At 34.1% G+C, this 21,715-nt stretch overlaps 1 protein-coding gene across 3 annotated transcripts in view; it reads left to right on the top strand.

Annotated features, from left to right (window-relative positions):
- LOC141460566 (uncharacterized) overlaps positions 1 to 21,715 on the top strand; it is a 519,534-nt gene that overhangs the window by 50,586 nt on the left and 447,233 nt on the right. For all 3 annotated transcript variants that reach the window (XR_012462144.1, XR_012462143.1, XM_074140735.1), the window contains exon 2: positions 3,148 to 3,208. Coding sequence is in view for 1 of the 3 variants with exons in the window: in XM_074140735.1 (XP_073996836.1) it covers positions 3,154 to 3,208 (55 nt within the window). In the remaining 2 variants the exon portion in view is untranslated. The remainder of the gene's footprint in view (positions 1 to 3,147; positions 3,209 to 21,715) is intronic.

Below are 21,715 nucleotides of genomic sequence, written 5' to 3'. Positions count from 1 at the left end.
TTGAACAATTTTCTTTTTTTTTAAGGATGTTTCCGTTGGTAGCAGAGAACATCTTCTTCGCAGTGGCAACTCTTTCTTTAATTGCTGCATTTCGTTTTCACGTCTCACTTATTTTCTGTCCCAAGTTCTTAAAACAAGGATATACTCTTTATTTATGCTTCTTTTCTGGATGTTAGGATATCTCCGTGCACTTGTTCAAAAAAGTGTTTACCCTTAGTCCATTTCGCTAGTATTTTGTTCCATATGAGTTCATTATCTTGTAGCATTTCTTTGCGATCTGCTATCAACCCTAGGTTGTATGCAAAAGCAGGGGTCAGGTCAGGTCAGGTCAGGCGAATAAGGCGGATGGCCAAAACTGGGATGTTGTACTTGGCTAGAAACGTCTTGACAGACAATGCAGTGTGAGCCGGCGCGCTGTCTTGATGGAGGACTTGTTCTTCCGCCAATCGGGTCGTTTTTTCCTAACTCTTTCACAGAGTTGAGCAAGCACCTCACGGTAGTAATTTTGATTAATTATAATTTTGATTAATCGACATTTTCATCCGTTTTGGACGTCTTCTCGGCCATCTTGGAAACGCTTGAACCGCTCAAAAACTCGCGCACATAGATAAGTTTCAGTAGCGGTTTTATCAAGTTTTGGTGTGAAATTTCACAAGTGGTTGCTCTACTACACGTGTAGTATCATGTTTTCGGCAATACGAAACTAACACCTCTTACACAAACGACGGTTCCGGTCAGATAGATTTCTCTACAAACACGTGAGACGCTGCAATCGAAAGAGAAGGCTTTACGCTGCACAGCTCTCGGTCGTTAGGATTTGGCGCATGTATAGTTTTTCTGTAGCAGCATCAGTCTCGTTATTTAATAGCCACACCTCGTATTAGTTTTTTATACGTCCGAGAGTGTAAGTGTGTTATGTTTTAGTCCCTAAACATTGTGAGCAGAGGTTGATGTTGGTGTAGTGGTTTATGAAGCGTGGATTTGTAACTAGGAGATCCCAAGTCCGAATCCCGCGTGTAGATACTTATTATCTGTTAAAAACTGTTCATAGTAAGTACATGCTTCAGCGACGACTGATTGGTAGTTGGACGTTAAGCCCCGCCTGCTAAAATAAAAAGATATAAGATTACTCTTCTTATTATTTTATTTGACACTTAATTATATTTCCTTTATTTTGAAAGCAAATACCACCAATTTGATGTAACTTTTAGAAAAAATTCTGTAAAACCAAGATGTGTGTACCAATAAGTAAATATGTTCACGCTAAACTTAAAACTTGAATTACTTCCTCAATAAATATATTACTTCTAACCTCCAATCTTTTTGTCAAAATTAGATCTGATGGTAGCGACAAACAAACTGTGTTTGTTTGACTTTATGAGCTTCTGCAAACTTAGCGAGTTACACAGCGTGAAAACTCTTCCTTAACTCCTTTAATGAATTCTACTTCCTCACTCTTGTTAATTAGTAATTTCAGAGCTTTTTGAGGAGAAGGTACGTGGGAGAGGAATTAAGATATGTGAAATTATGTAATTGTTTAATGTTTATTGCGTACAATCTGATTGAACCGGATGTTAGATTAGATTTAAGATGACAACCACTAAGTTTTAGTTGATTTTATTATTATATTTCATGGTTTTTCAACCTTACTTATCCTGATCCGGTTATTTATTAATTGAAGGGAGATTGATATTTTTTTTTGTTTTTCAGTTATAACATCTTGACGTTGTGGATAAACTAGACCCAGTTCTTTCTCGACCTCTATCATAAACATGTCTGATCTATAATCTCTCACAATCCTCTTGTAAAGAAACGCAGATGGACTTAACTACAGTTACGATGAATTTTACTCACTGCTTATGAAAAACGACATGACCTCTGAGATACACTTATCTCTGGAGATCTAATTTCTATACGTGGAACTGCAGAACATACAGAACTACTTACTGCTTGGATTTTCCTCACGGCGGCACCTCCATTCAGCCAGTTCATTTTCAATACTTAGTGCGGTTCCAATGTTCTCCCATCAATCTTTCAGCCAGTCCTTACAGTTTTACTATAGCAATTGTATTGTCCGTAAAAGAGCCATAACTCTTCTCGTTTCTTCCCTCCGTATCCCGTTTCTCCTCTCCGGCGATTACATCTCGCAATACCAATAATGGGAATGTTGAGTGACGAGTCAACGTGCTTGCATTCTTCATTTTTCTCTAGCATCCTATTCCATCAACCTACTGCTCATAACAAGCGCCCAGATCTTCTCGATTTCTGAGTCAAATCTCAACTCTCTTTCTTCGCTTTTTTGTGCAGGACGATTTACCCTACCAACACTCTCCAGTCCTTCCAACTGTTCTCACCCATCCTACAACTAAAAGCCCCTACAGTTTACTTTATTCTCGGATCGATAAACGGGAAACATTTCTCTCTCCTCACCTTTTTAAAAACACCGGCGACATAGACGCAGCGATAGTAGACTATTCAAACAATGACTCAATACATACTTCCATAAAATACAAACATTACACACAGTTCTTCCCTGCAAATTATTAACCTTCCTCTGCACATCTGATTATAGGTTAACAGAAGTGATATGCTAGGGTACAATGACAAATAACACGTTCGTTATCTTTCTCACTAAAGAGCAGCTTGCAACAGAGTAAGAGTAATATATTCATCAAACTTGTGAAATTGTATGAATGTAAATTAGTACAATTTTTTATAAACTAAAAAAAATTTTTTTATCACTAAAGTGTCTGTAAATTACCGTGTTAATTAAAGGTCTTACATTTGGGAAATCGACACTAACTTATCGATTAGCTTTTTTTGTGATTAATAAATAACTCCAAAATATAACTTTTCAACAGAATCAGGGGAAACTGCTGTTGACAGAGGAATGTTTTCAGAAAATAAATTATTGATTTGTAAAAACACATAAGGCTTTCAAATATTCTATTATATGTAGTAGATTCTCTATTCAGAACTTTGTACTAACATAATTATTACCAAACATTTATAAACTCAATTCTTTGAATTAAAATTTAAAAAAATGAAAATGGCAACAGTAAATTAATGTGAGTTATATATGCTAATTAATTAGTTTTTGCTTTAATAATTCATGTTTTATAAAATAAATTTTTAATACATTTCCAGATTAACATGAGGGATAAGCTTTACTTATGGTGCTTTCTGTTCTTCATCTATTTAATTACAGGTACGTAATGAACATTAATTTCGCTTAATAGTCAATAACTGCATTAGATTTTATTTTTAACATCTTTGAATGTTCTTCTTTATTCAAAAACTTAATCGTTTCCACTTTGTGAAACATAAATTTACTCTACTTTTTTAGTAATTCAATCCTAACTGTTTATTTCCTTTTCATAATCGTATCTTAATTTCTACTTTTTGCTAAAATTATTTTTATAATAACTTCTAACTTCTGCTCCATTGATTCTGTATTTAACTTCGAAAAACCTGTCAGCATTAATGAATTTAAACCACATTTCATATCAGAGACATTTATTTCGAAAAAACCTTTTTATTTAGGAAATCGCAACTGCATTAATCTCAAGCTGAAAGAATATAATTTGCTTATACCCAAAATGTGATTTCCGAATGATGTTGCGATTGATTTTTTTTTTTTTGACTCGTTCACTGGAGTTATAGAAGAACGGTGTTCTATTCAAAAGAAAAGGAGAGATAGAATCATCCATTTTTTGATGGCAACTTTCTGCCGAATCCGTTCCAAGTGAGTAATTATAACTTCACGAAAAGACACATTATACTTTCATGTATTTTACAATAGTATTACCACTGACAGAATAACAGAAAATCTACTTACATTACCTATCAGGTGTCGAAATAACTCCGACATATTTACGTGTAATGCTAATCTGGAGTCAAAATGACTCTTATGATTCAAGTAGACTAATCAACAAAAAGAAGCTAAGAATTCCACAGTCTTCAGCTCGTGACTACCAAATGGTGAGAGAGTGGGGATAGCATATCTTAGAGCATTTTGGGATTGCTATGAGATGTGGGGAAACAGAGACCATTCCTATTTTTTTTTTTTTTTTTTTTGGAGTCAAATTGACTCCGGATTGGCAATGCAGTGTTAATATTGTAAAAATGTCACACTTTATTTGAAAGAGACACAGAACCGCTAATGGTATAGATCCCAGCTCGCTAACTGCATTTATATAATCACACTTTATGATGGAGTATCCGATATTCCTCCCTTCAAAATTTAATCCGTAATTAAAGTGTAAAAATCCTATTCCATTCTGGATGAATTTCATTAAGATTGAATAAGCAAACGAAAGGAGAAGTTACAGAAATTAAATTACTGTTTTGGGAACAGTTAAGAAAATGATAAATATGTAGTTATCTGAGGTATTATTACCAGAGTAGTAATATATGTACACTGCGCACAGAAATATTTTTCATTTAAAACTGAATTATGATTGGGAAAATTTAATAAAAAAAATATTGAATTTTATAATATTCTTTTCAACTCAATAACAGGATTTAGGGAATCTTATCACCGTAGCTGTTATCTTGGGAAGTAAACATGGATATACACTGTTTTAAGTGAAAGTGGAAGAGAGTTGGATTGGAGGCAAGGGAGAGGAAAACTCTCATGTCTAACACCGAGTCAAATCAGGAGAGAAAAGAAAGGCAATTTTCCGTCAAATCCATCAGCCTGTTGTGTGAAAGGGAATGTGTATTGGCTGTGAACTTATTGAAGTGGGTTCAGTGAGCAACGCTTATTGAAGTCGAGACTGGGAGATGGCGGATGAACGGTGGTGATTCCTTGGTATCTATCATCCCTATTGACAAATTTATTCATGAGGGAGTTTAATACGATTTGACTGGGTGTACGGGTCAACTTAAATAGCAATTTATAACTGGGAAAAGACGATAACTCAAAAATTCAATACTTCTCTTACTAATGTTTTTATACATTACCTAATTTAATAATTGACTTATTATTTCTATGATCATTTAATATAATACCAGTAATAATAATTGTTTAATTGATTTCTGTTTAATTTGGCAACGCCTTCTTGATTTAAGGACATCTTGCATTCTATTAATGGTTTTCTCGTCTTATGAAAGAACATCTTTCTTTCGTACATTAAGTATTCTAGCAACATTGTGCCGATTCCCGGGTCCAAGCAATAACAGTGATGTGTTCTAATTTGGAAGACATTGGTCCTGACTTCACCATACATGACTTCTGTCAAATAACTTGAACGTCGCATGAACAATAAGAGTTAGAAAGAGGCTTGAAATATAATTGTTAGAGACTATACAGGGTTCATTTATGAACGTAATTATTTGCAGAAAAGTTAAGGTTACACCTTAATCTCTTCTTGACACCTTTTTATAATGATTCTCTGGAATTTTACAGCCTGTTTACTGCCATTTTCTTAATTTGTCCTCTAAATTATTGGAAAAAATTCCGTCAATAGTAATTGCCTATTTTTTCAGGCGGGCTTTAGGTCCAACTACCAATTAGGTGTCGTGGACGGAGGCGACTAGCAAACATACTTTACTGTAAATTTATTTTATTAACCATTAAATAAAATCCAAGGCCTAAGACCGGGAATCGAACCCAGTACCACAAAATTCCTAGTACATTCAATAATAAAATCAAACTATGTCTAATTATTTTAATTTTTGTATATACAATTTTGTTTGCGCTTTTCGACTTTAAGCCGTTGGCAAAGTAAAAAATTCTTTTTGTCTGACTTCTTTCCTCTTTCCCTCCATCGCCTCTTGGTCCGCAATCGCGGAAGAGAATGCATTATTGAAGTTAAGTTTTCAATTTCAGGACAGTTATGATTAATGGCTTTCCCAAGGCCTTTAAGTGTTGTAAGTTCATGAAGTTATAAGTTTGTGTTCTATATATATTTTTAAGGACATCTTTCAACAGTCTGCTTCCACACTTACCTTTTGTTTGATGTCCAGTTTGGTTAATATTTTATCAAGAAAATGCAATAGTTATGGTGGAACCAAGCAGTAACATCTAGAGATTGATTTAGAAACGGCCAGACTTCCTCAACGATCACCACCGTTTATAATAAAAGGAATTGAAAGCACTGATATCTTACCAGTTTAATCTTTAATATATTGTTCTCTAATTTTTTTTTTTCCTTTTAACACTAATCTTGTAATCCCTGAAGATGACAAGCAGAGCCTGACGAAACTTCGGTAAACATAAAAAAAAATACATTATTGATCTTTTATTCTCAACACTAAAACGTCCGAATTACTTTATTATGTGAGAAAAGGATCGATGTTCGAGGACCTCTTTTTAAGATTGAATTTCAAAGTAGGAAGAAATGGTCAAGATAATTGGGATTTTTCCTAATATGTCGTTCTATGACCTGCGTAAGGAGAATTTCATGCCAGAAATTTGGGATAAAGCGCAGTTAAGCATATCTCTTAGATTGCTTGAATTGCAAAAGGAATGGCTACATCTCAATAACTTTTATATATTTGCAGATAGACAGAAACAATTTATTTTAGAGAATTCTAACTCTTTAGATTTCTTTTTATTCAGTTTTATTACTTTAATTACTATACTAGTAGGGTTATTAAGCCGTCAAGAAAAAAAAATAAAGTAAACAAAATTGTAAGGATTAAGGCTCCAAGATTAAAGCATCCATCTTAGATTTGACTGAATTTTAATATTTCTCAGTTAATTGCGCCAGAAAATAACTTTTCTGCAGCCAAATTAAACTTTTTTCAATAAAAATAAAACTTTTTTTTTAAAAAAATGAATGTTTTACGCTTCAATAAAACTTCTCTAAGTATATTAAAACTTTTTGAACCTAATGTTTGAAAAACTAATTTGATAAAAAAACAGAAAGTTTATTGTTTTAGTTAATTTGTTTGTTAGGCTTGTTTTTAAAGGAAGAAAAGAAGAAAGGCTTCTAACAAAGGTAGCGGCTGTCCTTTACTTTGGAATACGCAAATTATTAAAATACTCGCTGCTAAATTTGAAACGAACTAGCCATATCCCCTAGGTTAAGTCTGTGTGTAATGTGACCGTTGAACATTTGATGACCGCAATAAATTTTATAATTTCCTGTTCTTAACGGAAGGTTTAAGGGTAACGAAGCGGCAGATTTATTGGCCCGGGAAGGCTCTGCGAGATACTTCGTTGGCCCGGAGCCCTGTCTTGGGGTTCCGAAGTGTATTAAGACTGCGACCATTAACTTATGGGTACAGAGTAGGTCTCAGGAGTGGTGGTCTGCCACCACTGGACAGAGACAGGCGAAGGAGTTTATTAAAGGCTATTCGCCGAGGCTGACTGCAGAATTAATCCGCCAAGGCCGTGGGGCTATCAGGATGATTGTAGGTCTATTAACTGGCCACTGCAGACTCAGAAAACACATGCATCGCATGGGCCTGGCAGATGATAGCCTCTGTAGGTTCTGTCAGGAAGAGGAGGAAACAGCACTGCACGTGTTGTGCCAGTGTGTGGGGCTTGTTTGGCTAAGGATGTTACTTCTCGGGGAGGAAAAACCAAGGCCTGTGAGCTTTACCCAAGAGTCGCTCTCCAGCATTAAGAGTCTAATTAAAAGGACAGGTCTGGAGGGTGAGCTTTAAAGTTAGGGGAGCCACAATAGACCCAAAGGGGTCGCAGTGGCGTAGGCCCTGAGGCCGCCCTAGTCCAATCTAATCTAATCTAATCTAACGGAAGGTTTAAAATAATTCTAAAATTGCATCAGAGTTTAAAGTGCAGCCCAGCGTTTCCCAAAGTGTGGGTCGCAGAAAAATTCAGCTGGGTCGTAGCAAAAATTGTAAAAACACAAAAAAAATCTATAACATTTTGCTCTAAATTTAATATTTTTCGAAACTTTTTCAAGTACGGCAGGTGGCAACCCTTTACCACCGTTTCCTACCGGACCGTTTAAATCCTTTTCTTACCAGATCCTTTTTCTGTCGATATTGAAAAGGAAGAAATGCTTAATCTTAGTGAACAAGAAGTTTATAATTTAATTGAAATGTCATGCAACACCGATCTTAAAAAAGTGTTTGAAACTGTACCACTAATTAATTTTTGGTTGCGCTGTCAAAAGGAATATCCTAGCGTAAGCGAAAAAGCGATACAATTTTTAATGCCTTTTGTCACCACTTATACGTGTGAAACTGCGTTCTCAGCCTTGGTGTACTTAAAAAATAAGTATCGAAACAGATTGGATGTCGAACCTAATTTGAGAATAAAATTAACATCATTAAGTCCTAATTTGAAATTACTATGTGATGAAAAACATCATCATCCTTCGCACTAAGGGCAAAATATGTAAAACAAAATTTACTTTAAGTTTTAAATGAAGATAATGGATTGTCTTTAATAACTTATGTTTTTGTTATATAATTATTTTGCAATTTTTGTGTATGAAATAAACAAACAAATAACTTGAATTTTGATTTTTATTAAAAAATAAAATTTGTTTTGTAAATAAATGTTTTTTTTATAAGGTGGGTCGCGAAAAAATTTAAAATCTCGTACCGGGCCGCGGTCAAAAAAGTTTGGGAAACGCTGGTATAGCCTGCTAAGTTTACAGTCTTAATATAGCAATTAAATGCAGTTACAGGTTAATAAATTAGCGAAAGAACTTCGTACAGCAGTTGAGTCATTGCAATTAAAACTGACCTTGCCGCAATAAAAAGAAACCATCTATAATATCAATAATAAAAAGATAGGTGTACTTTTTGAAAATCTAATTGTCGTGTAACTGTGACAACATGAGTTTTATTGGTCAAAGTTAACTCAAAATTAACTTAATAATTTTTCTTTCATCTTCAGTATTTGGTTCATCAGACTGGTGTTGAGCTATACAATTACAAAAATTCTGTTCTCAACTATTCTGGCTAACGGCGACTATCAATTCGTCAGCAAAACTCTCAAATGGGTGGTAATAATAATAATAATAATAATAATAATAATAATAATAGAGGGAAGGGATTAGCTATGAGGTTAGCATACTGGACTCCCACACGGAGGTCCCGGGTTCGAAGCCAGCTACTGACCCTTAGATTTTCTCTTCCTAGGAGCTTCTTACAGCTCACTGTCCGGTGATGGACAGTGTTGTCTGTAACGAGAGAACACTGCCCGGAGGCCGGCAGTGCACTGAAAAAAGCTCCGGGCGCCAATAACCTTAGAAGTTGACGCGCATTAAATCATTTAAAAAAAAAAAATAATAATAATAAAGCATGAGGGACTTCATCACATACATGTTACCTGAAGGGTCTAATTCCCTATTTCTACTTTCTTCTTGTGGCCAGTAATCAGAAATAGTATGTTCGTGTCAAATTTTTAAAATCTCCTGAATGTAAAACATGTGTGTGTGGACGTTTTAGGCCTGTCTTGTGATCAGAATATTGCGAAAGATCTGACATCGAAAAAGTTCATCCAAATTTCCTTTATTTCGTTTCGATTTCTACGGATTCAGCTGAAATACTCTATGGATAATTGTATCCATTAAGCTTACAACTCCAAGCCTAAAGAAGCTCTATTTAGGATAGGCAGTAAAGATATCTGTAATGCAGAGAAATTCCCATTGGTCAAAAAGAACGTTTTTCTTATATTTATTTTCCTAAGAACCGTTTTAATACTTTTCTTTAAAAAATAAAATTGTATATTTCTCTGCAGTTTTTTAAACTCAACTTCTGCTTCTTCTTTTTTTAATAAACTTAACAGAATTTTAATTTACCTAAAACTGTGGAGAGTTTTTCTTTTTTCAATTTCAAATATTTGTTATTCTGTTAGTTTGCTTTTAGTCAAGTAAATTATTCATAAAATGAATAATTCAAATTGAATACTTTCTTTTTTTACCTGTTGAGTTTATTTATTTTTCTGTAAACATTTTAGAACATCTTGTAGATTTTTTCTTATCAAATTATTCTGTTTTTTTTTTAAATTCTTTTTTCTCCCTAAAATCCGCTTATGTAAATGCAGATGAAAGCGATAAACCACACCTCAAGAATAAATAGGTAATGTGAGATCGCTCGGGATCACTATCAACTGTTCATTTCTTTTTGTTTAATAGCAAACTGTTTGTTGTTTGGAAAGTAAACTAGAAAACAAATCTTACACTACCTTATCTAAGAAAAATTGATCTGGATTACCATAACAATTTATTGAATGTAATTAAATATTTAAAAAAAATACGATAATTATTAGTTATGTAGCTATCAGCTAAAACAAATAAGTATATCTTGATTTCAGGCAATGCATCAATTACACAGGTCTACAAAATGAAACTTTTTGAGAGCTGTTTTACTTCTGAAAAGTGACTATATACGTACAATTGAGTACAGCCATTCTCAAAAATAACCCCCCTTTTCTCCTATCACATCAGGTTTTTTTACAAATCGATAATGAAAAATTCAATGTTAATTACAAAAAAAAACACATTTCTTTTCAAATGTTGATACAGTTTTGATTAAAATGCTGGTTGTATTACTTGGAAATGCGCAATGTTGATTCACTAGAATGTTATTTAATCAATAATTACGTTTTCGTTTGCCTTCCAGTGATCTTTTCTTGGAAATTCTCTTATGACCTGCTGCAGAGTCATCCAGCAGTAATCCGCTATCATTGATATACTCCATCGTCCTTGGTACCGTCGATCCATCTCCCGGATGTCCTGATGGAAGCGTTCGCCTTGTTCCTCGCTCACCGCCTCCAGATTCTCAGGAAATACATCCAAATGCGAAAGTAGAAAGTGCACCTTAAGACTCATGTTGCATCCGAGAATTCTGAATTTCTCAAGCATTGTGGCTACTAATTTTGCATAGTTAGGATCTTTGGTGTTTCCTAAAAACTTCTTAGTTACATCTATAAAGGCTTGCCAGGCCTTTACTGCTTTACAGCCTTTACAGGATATCCCATTCACACAAGTGACATGGAAATTTAGTATATCCCAGTTGCTGACCTAACAAAATACCAATTACTTTAAGATCTCCACAGACCATCCACTGATGTCTGTTATATTGTACTTTATCCAAGAGTAGCTTCATGTTATCATAATTCTCTTTTAAGTGGACTGAGTGGCCTATTGGAATTGAAGCCAACTGGTTGCCATTGTTCAGTAATACAGAGCAGATGCAATGTCAGGGTATGTTATGCCTTTTTCATTCTTAGCATTGGAACCTTTGAGCTTACAAGTACAAAAGTAGCAGTCACTGCTGTGGTTTGTGGGTTCACGCCAAATAATCGGTATACCAAAACGAAGTGCTTTTTTTCTTCCCTTTTGCCCAATTTCTCAAATCTTCAACCAAATGCTGTACACTGTATGAGGCGCCCATGACTTGTCTTGATCTCCTAATTTTATTCCAAAATAAGCTTTATAAGCTTTAGCGACAAATGAGGTTATGCTTTGTCTCTGCTTTTTCACTACAAAACTACCACAAATGTAACAAAACACATTTGGACTGTTCAAACACTGTCGCCTTTCCATACTAACAGATTCACAAAACAGAAACTGACAGTAAATGCACACGTATTCAAAGTAAACTTCTTCGTTTGGAAATCTAGCTGGTCACTTAGAGCTTTTACATATTATATTTATTATATTATATTATATTAAAATATAATATATTATATTAAATTAATATTATATATTAAATTAATATTATATATTATATTAAAAATAAAAGATAGTGTGAAGTATGCAATAACGTCACTAAAACTAAAAAATTAAGACTAAGACTAAAAAAAAAAAATGGTATGTGATAGAAGTAAACGGGTATCATACTTGGTATCAGGACATGCATATTACTTCAAAATGACTCAAAAACTCAAAACAGCAAAATCACTGTAGACCTGTGTTATACTATGACACATACAGACATTGCATATATTTGAAACCTAATTTTACTAATAATGTAATCAACAATTATGTGTGTACAGAAGGAAATATCTAACGGTTATTAATGTTGCCGTTAGAGACTTTCTGAGAACGGCGATACCCAATATTCACTTCCACAAGCTTCTCTTCTCGATAATTCGCAGACCGACTAAATAGAATTCAAAATTATCTCTCATATCAATGCATAAATAGCAAGATGAATTACGTATGTTGTTGTAATTGGGAAGGTACAAATTAATAATAATAGATGTGGGTTGAGCTAGCCTAACTAGAATGCACTTTTTTTGGACACCATTTTTCACAAAAAATTGTGCTAAATTATTTTTGATTAAAAAACTGACATAGATAAGACATTCGGATATTTCTAGTAATTAGAAAAAAGCAGCTGGCTTTGTATTGCTGAAACTTACCTGCATTCTCGCGGAAGAGAGAAGTAGCTCTAACGCTGAATAAAGTTTTGGGAATTCTTACCCTCTTTTTCTGTAAAATAAAAAGCAAATTCTATCAACAATTCTGAGAGGCGATGCTGTCCAAAAAAGAAAAGTTTCTTCAACGTTGTTCTTCAAACTGATAATCAAAAAATGATTTCCGGAATTCATATTCTCGACTAGAATGTCCTTCACTATTCATGAAAATTTTTCCTTTTGATTTCTTTGTATTTCTTTTGAAAAATTTTGAAGTATAAGAAGATTGTTTTTTCTTATTACTTGCAGCTTGCAAGGACTTGATAAAGTTGTTAAAACTATGCAATTGAATGATTTTGGGAATTTTTCATATGTCCAAGCTAACTAGTTTTTCAATTTACATCATTAGGGGTATCTCAGTTTTTCCTAGCCTATTGTAGTAGTTTTCCTTCATCTTGCGATTTGTTTTTTTTAAATGTTGGTCAGGTCAGAATGTTAATCAGAATGGTTATTTTATTATTTTATTTTCTTTCTTTAATCTGAATGAACCTGAAAGTGACAACAAGATATATATTCTAGAATATCTAATGAGAAGTTAGGTACAACGTTACTAATAAGTTGAGTTGTTTTTTCTTTATATTATTTTTCTTTTAACATTTTCTTTAAATGGATCTATTCTAAGGTAAAGCCTGTAACCATTCATTCAATCGTCACTCTCTGCAGAGTTTTCAGCTCTGTCATATTTCAAAGTGACGTTTACATTTTTTATATTGTGACATTGCCAGCCAATATCACGTCATGTCAAAATAGCTTCAGGCATCGCATTAGATTTTTTTTTTTTTAATAGGATGAGAAAAAGAACCCAAGTAGTTGTGCCTGCGTGTATGGCGGATGGTACAAGGAGTAGATGAGTATAATTAAGAAAGGTCGAACTCCTGTTAAATCTTACGAACCTTTGTGATTTTACTAATAAGTTAAATAACACAAAATTGTGAAATGTAATTGAAGAATGAGGAATGGTGGCAAGGTTGTTGTATGGATGAAGTCGTAGGAATGTTTGGTAGGCTTAGTAATTACGGTTTAACTCGAGCTGGCATGCAGTTACGTAAATTGCTTACCAACTAATATTAACTGAAGTTTGAAAATCTCTTGAATAGCGAACACTGCTGAACTCTCAGCAAAACCATAGTATTGTTACAATGGTTCCCAACCTTTTAAAGAGAAGAAAGGTGAAGAGATTGAGTTCTCTTGCATTTAGAAAATTAGTTATAAAACTTCAAACTGGCGCTAGTAATCAAGTGGTCGATGCGTCAGAAAAAAATACTTCAAATTCGGGAATTGATTAGCTTCCTTGGTAAACTTAGTTAGCAAGAGGTTGGGTTGGAGACTTGTCTGCTCTTAGCTAGGAGTCTCTACTACTGCAGTGCGATTGCTTGACAGAATGCCGGTGGCCGGCACTGAGAAGGCTAATAATCCACCATATCTTAGGAAAATACAAATTATTTTATATTAGATGTAGGCGAGATAATGGAAATGGAACATTCTAGAATCAAGTAGTACCTAGTATCAATTTTGAGTGAGAATGGTACTTGTGAGTGTGTAAAGGCAAGAACAGCAACATTTTGTAACTTGAAACTGCGCCCTTAGCTTCCCTACTAAACGCTAAATCTTACCTCCATATTTACTATTATCTGGATCCGAGTCATGCTTTTCATGCGACAGAAGAAGAATTTTGGAGGAGACTTTTGTGAAAAAAGACACTCCTGCACCACTTCCCAAATGCTAAAATAAGAGAAATTGCCAACATGTATAGCGAAAAATACTAAAGCTGTTTTTTAATTAATGCGTTTCTCTTGTTGGAAAATATTAAAAAACAATTAATCCTTGCAAAAACTGTAAAACAATGGTGCCAACTGGTTACATAATTTAAAAATGATGAATGATAATCGTAGTAAAATGAATTGACTTACTCTAAGTTGACTTACTTTTGAGTTGTTAAATTATTATTATTATAATTATTATTGGTTGCGATTTTTATAATAACTTCCTCGCTTTTTAAGTTTTTGAATTGCATCAAATAACTTCTTCTGAGAAAATTTAGGCATTATCAGTATTTTAATTTGAACCCAATTTATCATCGATTGAAAATTAAGTCCGTTACTACCGTCTAAAAATAATAGCAATATCAATTTTCCTGAAGGACATCAAACAAACCTCTGGAAGTTATTATTGAAGAGGAAATAATTACTGTCCATCAAAAAGATTACAGTGTTTCCTTTGAGGCGTACTAGCTGAGCACACTGTTTACTTAGGAAATGAGATCAAGTGATTTCCCAATAACTTAAATCATTTAGTAACTTAATATCATCACTGTAGCAGACGCTATTCCACAAAATTATTAACTTAATTCAATCAGCCGAAATAAGATCTTATTACTGCTATAAAATTTTAGAAAGACAAGGATTTTGAAGAAACAGGAAGAAATCTTTCCTTCATTCTTGTAAGTAATAATGATTTGATCTGAACACACTCAGAACTAACACCGGAAAATACCTTCAATTGAGTTGTTTTTTGTTTCCTCTTTGCCTCTTATAATTCAACAATTACCTTTTCTTTTTGTTTTCATTCCATTTGTTTCTTTCATGTTAGGTTTTTGTTTATTTACTCGAATTCCAACAAACTCAAAGCAGCTGGGTCCTCCTTTCAGCTAGACCTTGGATAAAGTCTGTTATTCCACCCTTCACTTTCTCTTCTTTTGCTACCCAGCGGGGGGTTTATGACCTTTGGAAGTGGTGAGTTTGTTTTTTAAAGAATAATTACGTATTTCTTTTCTTCTTTTTTTTTAATTAAAGCGCATCAACATCTGAGCTGTCTTGAACCTTTTTTTTAATGCATAGCTCATCTTCGAACAGTGTCCTCTGGTTGTAGGCAACACTATCACTGGAGCGCTGAACTGTTTGGAAGAGAAAAGTCTGTGTTTAGCAGTCAGCTGAACTGAAACGCGGTATCTCAGCTTGGCAATCCAGTGCAAGAACCACTAAGCTGTTCCGTTCAATAATTTTACTATCTTCTTACCTGTGTGACATTCTTGTCCAATTGTTGGGAAAAATAAATAAAGCTCAAACAAACCGATAACATTTTGAGAATTTCTAGCCGTGTGTTGGCCAAACTTTTAGTGGTTGGAGGCGACTTTTTGGTTAAAAGTGTACACCTGAGGGCGACAACAGTCTTTTAGAGTCTAATTAAGACTTGGTGTTTTTTAAAAAGACTATTTTTCTTTTTTTTATGTGACACAAACTGAAGAAGACCTTTTACTGCGACTACTATCAAAGACAAATTAATAATTATTTTTCAGAACTGGTTCTGAATTTAAAATATAAGAAGGAAAAAGAAAACATTGTTTTAGATGCAAATTTTACTCACAGTAAAATTTAAACGTAGTTTTTTTTTAAAAAAAAATCACTTGGCATTGGGTAGTTTCTCTAAGTTTGTTGAAAGTTGATTTCTTTGAACCTAAACTATTTCTCTAACATGATTCCAACTGTAAATCCAATAATTTGTCAAGTCTTATCAGATTTATGCAGAAAAATGCTGATTCCGACAATGATGTTAAACCAAAAAAAAATGCTTTGAAATTTGGAGCAACTCACCAAATATTCGGTTCTTTATCCTAGCTCATTAATATCTAGAAGCCCTCATCTCAAATCTTATGTAGTATTATTTTTTTTTTTCATTCAAATCTGCTTTGAATTTATCACTATTATTGGTTAAGGTTCTTTTCAGCTTTGCGAGTGACTTCCAGAAGCGTTGCAGTCGATAGCGGTCTCTGAGCTTTCCCAAGCATCTTAAGCAATTATCTTTGTCCCAAAGGTGTCCACTTACTGTCCCCAATTGGCTCACACAGCTTTCACATTCGTCTTCATGCCGATGCAAATAGCCTTAAAATATTTTGCCAATCATCTTTTTGCTGGCTCCTTTTCGTTTTACTGATTATTCACAATCGTCTTCTTTTCATTCTAATCCTTATCCCTGCGTGGATCTCTAAAGTATAAGTTCACCTTCTGGTTTTAACGTAACTACTTAATAAAAGTCTTTGACTAAAAACATTGGTTCATTTAAACATTTTTCATTATTTATACAATAAAATCAGATAATAGAAAATTAACCAAAATTAATAGATTAATCAGAGTGCTGTTAGAGAATTCGACTTCATTTATATTTCCCACGCACACTATACTTGTTGATTAAAAAAAAAGTGTGGGACGGAAACATAAGCCAAGTCGATTTATTTACGCTAAACTTATCTACCTCTGATAATGGAAGAAAGTGCAAAACCAGTCAGGGATTCCATAAACGTGCTTGAAACCGCAGATAAAATAAGCGATATTATCCAGCACAACGGCGTCGACCCCATTTTGAATAATATTTTTTAATTTCACACTTCTTCTTTTTGAGAATCCCTTCCGCTAGACATAACAGAATCCAGGCTATATCCGTTCTGTTCGAACCATCTCGAGCCGCCCCACTAACACAGAGATCTAAAATAATTCTTTATAAAATGTTAAACATTGTTTTGAAAAGCCGAGTAATTTTGTTAAATATTGATAAATACATTTAAGCGAGCGTTTAACGAGGAATCTGGATTATTTTCTTTAGAGGTTTCGCTTTCCATATCTCACATCGCTTTATCTTAGTCCATATTGCTTTGCTCATTATAATTGATATAACTTTCTTAGATGGACATAAAATATTAATTGTTTTTTTCTCTTAGTGAAATAATGTTTTCTTAAGCTATTCTGATGTATGTCTGCTTCCATTGATCTGGAGCCTTGCCTCACTGGCGTTTTATCGACCCTCGAGTCTTAGCGCTGCCGTGTTGAGACCCTTATCAATCATCTGCCCTTCTGGTATCTATTTTTCCAGTTTATTACTCAGTTCAGAACTAATTCCGTCAGTATTGCGAAGTGCTTTATTTATTCTCTCCTCATTGCTACTTATAGTTGGTAAGAGTTTATTCCTGTTCCCTTATAAACGAAGACTTTGCATTTGAATCATCTGTAAGATTTGTTATCCGCTGGTCTATGCAAATAAATCTTTTAGGCGTTCATGCTGAGAAAAGATGTGGCATTTTTCTTACATTTGTAAGTGATGTTTTAAGACCATAATCGTTCTTCACCAACTTATAATTTATAAGTTATTATTCGTTACAAAGAGTCCTTACATAAATAAGTGTTTCTATACACAGTTCTCTCTTTCTTCTTTGTGTGTATCTGCCCCCTCTAACTGCTACAGGCTGACCATGACCAACAAGAGAGCTGGAGGAAATGATAGGATTGAAATTTTAAACCAAGAATGCAAAATGTTATTCCTAGAACCTTTGAAGTTTCTTTTAAGGGACCAAGATTGTAAAAGCCTAATTCAACGCTAATTTTTTGTTTTTGTTTATGAAAGTGTTTATATTAGTGTTTGGACGACAGCGCTTGTTCACAATTTTTGAAATAGTTAACACAAAAACAGCAAAAATATACCTAAACATAAAAGAAAGATTTTAAACTTAAATAAAAACTAATATTTATAAAGGAAATGACATTGCTTTTAAAAAGGTGAAATTACTGAACTCATTCAATTTCTTTAGAAAACTGTTGGACGAGCACTTCATTTAACCTCAGAAGTGCAATTTCCCGACAGAGAAATATCCTATTGCCTTGTGTAATGCCCAAGTGTCAATGCGTCCTCTTTCGAGCCGGGTACTCTATCACACAACCAATTTCATTTTTCACAAGTGAAAAGTCAGTTTGTGTAGTTTATTTTTTCTCAATCGATCTGGTCTAATAATTTTCAGTATTGATTGACACTGCATTGTACTGAACTAGATTGCAAGTATGCACAATAAATTGATAACTACATTATTATGAAATTCAATATGAATTATGATGAATTGAAGGCCCCTAGTAATTCTGCTTTCCCAGGTCCCCCATTTGCTTCCTCTTACTCCTAACATGAGCAGCTGTTGCGATCGATTGGATTTTCAATTTTTAGTTTTTTAACAGTAAATATTCATCTTTAGGGCCTCTGAGGCCCCAAAAAATAAGATTTTACACATTTATCTGGGTTTTCGTCAGTATTAATAAACAAAAAAATTGAAGGAGGAATTTGATATTTCGGTTTTTGGAGATTTCCTCAAAAAACTCGATCGACTTCATCGATTTTTTTATAACTTGATCTACTTTCTATAAACATATAGATTTTTTTATCTTTATTTGAATCATTTTCCGTGGAAAATCGTTCTTAAGGCAAGTTCTTGGGGATAAGAGAAGTTGAACTTCTATCTAAAGGGAAAACATTCTTCACGGATAGCCAGGCTGCAATTAAAGCTCTGGCCTCTCCTAGAAGGAACCAAATTTCGGTCAATTCTTGCCTTGCTGCTCTCAATTTGTTAGGAGCTTTGAATACTGTTTCGGTTTGCTTGGTCCCCTGATCATTCCGGGATTCCGGGTAACGAACTTGCTGATGAAACAGCAAAGGAAGGAGCTGCGTTGATAACAATGACTCCTCAGCCCATTATCCCTGTATCCTATCCACCTTGTAGAACAGAGGTGGAGCAGTGTATTTTGAAAGAACATCGGAAACATTGGAGACCCCTAGCTGACTGCCGTCAGGCTAAGGAAATTCTAGACCTGTCAAAAACGGATATGGTTGGTTTTAGCAGGTCCCGGATCCGCCAGTTGGTTCAGGTGTTGAGTGGACAAGCGAATTTAGCGTACCATCTTTTCAAATGCGGCCTTATCCAGTCGCCAAATTGTGCTGGCTGTAGTGAGTCTAATGAGACTGTGCGGCATTTTGTAGAGGTGTGTCCAGTTTATTCTAAAACTAGATTCCTCGTCTTCGGTAGGGTAAACGTTTCCCTACCGGAAATTGTGGCATCTGGTAATCTTAACGAACTTTCTAGGTTTATTCAGTGCACTGGACGGTTGAGTCGCCATGCTCCCTAGTGTCCTGTTACTACTTTATTGGTGTATTATATTAGCATCTCACAACCTTTAGCCGGATTTGTTGTTCTAAAGCCCCGGTATCTCTCATGATAATTGGGGAACAATGGGTATTTTGGATTGCCTGCGTTTCTGGTGGAACCGCCCGTCTAATGCAATCTAATCTAAAGGGAAAACAAGTTTAGTCAACTTTGCAACGTGATTATCGCATATTAAAATATATTAATAGGAATTAAATTCGCGCCAATAAAATTTGGAAATACTTTATTAAAGAATGGATTGTTACGCTTGCGTATTGTCTTCAAAGTAAGATCAATATTTTATTCAACCCTGGTAGCTAGTTATTTCCTCTTTAGATTGAGGAAGTCTTTATGTAACCAAACAATGGGGAAAAGAACAATTAGGGCTACCGACCTGGAACAGGAATGTTTAAATCTGTCTCCTTTATTTGACTCCAAATATATTCACACAGCCAAGCACATAACCTCAGTGGCTGTTCTTAGGTTCCAAGTCAAGCGTTCTTTAACTCTTTTCCTCAGTGAAAAGTCTAGTCTCCTCTTTTATATTTTGATCCTCTTTAAAGCGAAAAGAGAGCGTGCTAGTTGAGGAATCGACTTCAAGTCCATTTATTCGTAACTTTTAGTAAACGATTAAAAGAGGAATACATTTAATCAATACTCAATAACGAGGAAAACTGTTCAAAACCCCTAAGCCATTTTGTAAATTCTTTTTCTACACTGAAGTTTTTAAATTTTGTGTTTATACCCGAAATATCCCTGTAGACCGAAAAAAAAAAGGGATTTGTACAATTTCCCTTCCTTCCTAACAATAGTAACCCTTCTGAAAGAGACTCAATTAAATATGAAGCAGCTTTGCCAACATACACACAATAGTATTAATATTACATGAAGCAAGTGTACACTACCTTCGGGTACCTCGAGAACTGTAGAGAAATATATGTTAAAGCTGACTGGCTAAATCCTGGGCACGACATAGGTATTAGAGTGTGTCTCATACTTCCCTCTACGGTGTCATTTAACTAAAGAAGATAAAAAGTAAGATGAAGGAAAGATTCCTTGCTCCCTTTAGACATTTTCTCTCAGATATATATCAGGAATAATTTTTAGGTTTAAGTTTCATCTACCATCCTAGATGCACATTAGCAAAGATTTATCTTTTACCATTAATTATTCTTATCCGACGAGATTACAAGAAAAATTAACCAGTTTGTAATCTCAGAAGTGTAAGTGGGCATGAAAATTATTAAATATTTATTCAATCTCCTTTATACATCCTGCAATATACTTATTTAATATTTATAAAGGAAACAATATTCTTAAAGTAAAACTGGTAGGGAGGAATTAGAATAACTAATATTTATTTATTACATTACCATAATTTTATCTTAACAACACAATCCTCGAATAATTAATTATTTCTGAGATTAGTTAATCCAGTTAATGTAGAGAACTTAACTTGCTTTAAAGGTATTATCGCTATCTCCTTTGAAAAAGCTTAATACTACAAATTTTAATCGAGATAAAAATAAATCCGAAGGCTGCAATATTTTCTTGTCCAATAAGCTACTCCTTTGCAGCATTTCCACATTTATTTTGTGATTTGCCTGATGAATTGAAACATTCAGAACACTCAACGACCAGTTTGCTAAAATGTTAGCTAGATCTCGAATGGATCATCCATAGTATTATCAGTTTAATATTATTTCTATTCCTGCGATAAACATTATGTTGACTGAATATATAGTTTTTGTGACCGCAAATTGTTAAACTTAGGATGGAAGATTTGCGAGGAATCGGTCAAATAAAACAACTCGTCTTTTTGCCAACGTTTCGACAAATATATTGTCCTCTTCAAGGCAAAAAAAGACGACAATTCCACTGCGCTACTCAGACACCACATTGACAACAAACACAACTTTGACTTTCAGAATGTGACAGTACTCGATAGGGGGAAAAAAACAGTATAGGCGAAATTTTCTTGAAATGTGCCACATAGTAAAACAGAACAACACAGTTAACTTCAGGACAGACACGTCGAATTTGGCCAACTGCTACAATTTTGTCATTAAAAAATAAATAGATATCCAAATTTTGTACATAATTATTACTGGGTTTTTTAAAATTTACTTCAAATCTTTTGGTTATTTGTTATTTAGTTCATAAGGGTTATTTGGTTTCTCCTGTGTTTTGTGTTAAACGGTTTTGGTTGTTTAAAGAAATTTCCCAATATTTATTGTATTCACTCTTTTGTTGTAATTAGTCTTCTATTGTATCGTTTCAATTGTAATTACTACAATTCCCTTGTAAGTCCCGCTATATCTGTATATACGAGGGTCGTTTGAAAAGTCCGTGCAAAGTCAGAGAGATAGCACTACTGGCGCGTATCAAGGTTATGTTTAGTTAGTAGCATCTCT

Source organism: Rhodnius prolixus, unplaced genomic scaffold (genome assembly GCF_049639745.1).
Source record: "Rhodnius prolixus isolate KJV_2025 unplaced genomic scaffold, Rpr scaffold_1, whole genome shotgun sequence".
Classification (NCBI taxonomy): Eukaryota; Metazoa; Arthropoda; class Insecta; order Hemiptera; family Reduviidae; genus Rhodnius; species Rhodnius prolixus.
This window is presented reverse-complemented; position numbering and strand designations above follow the sequence as displayed.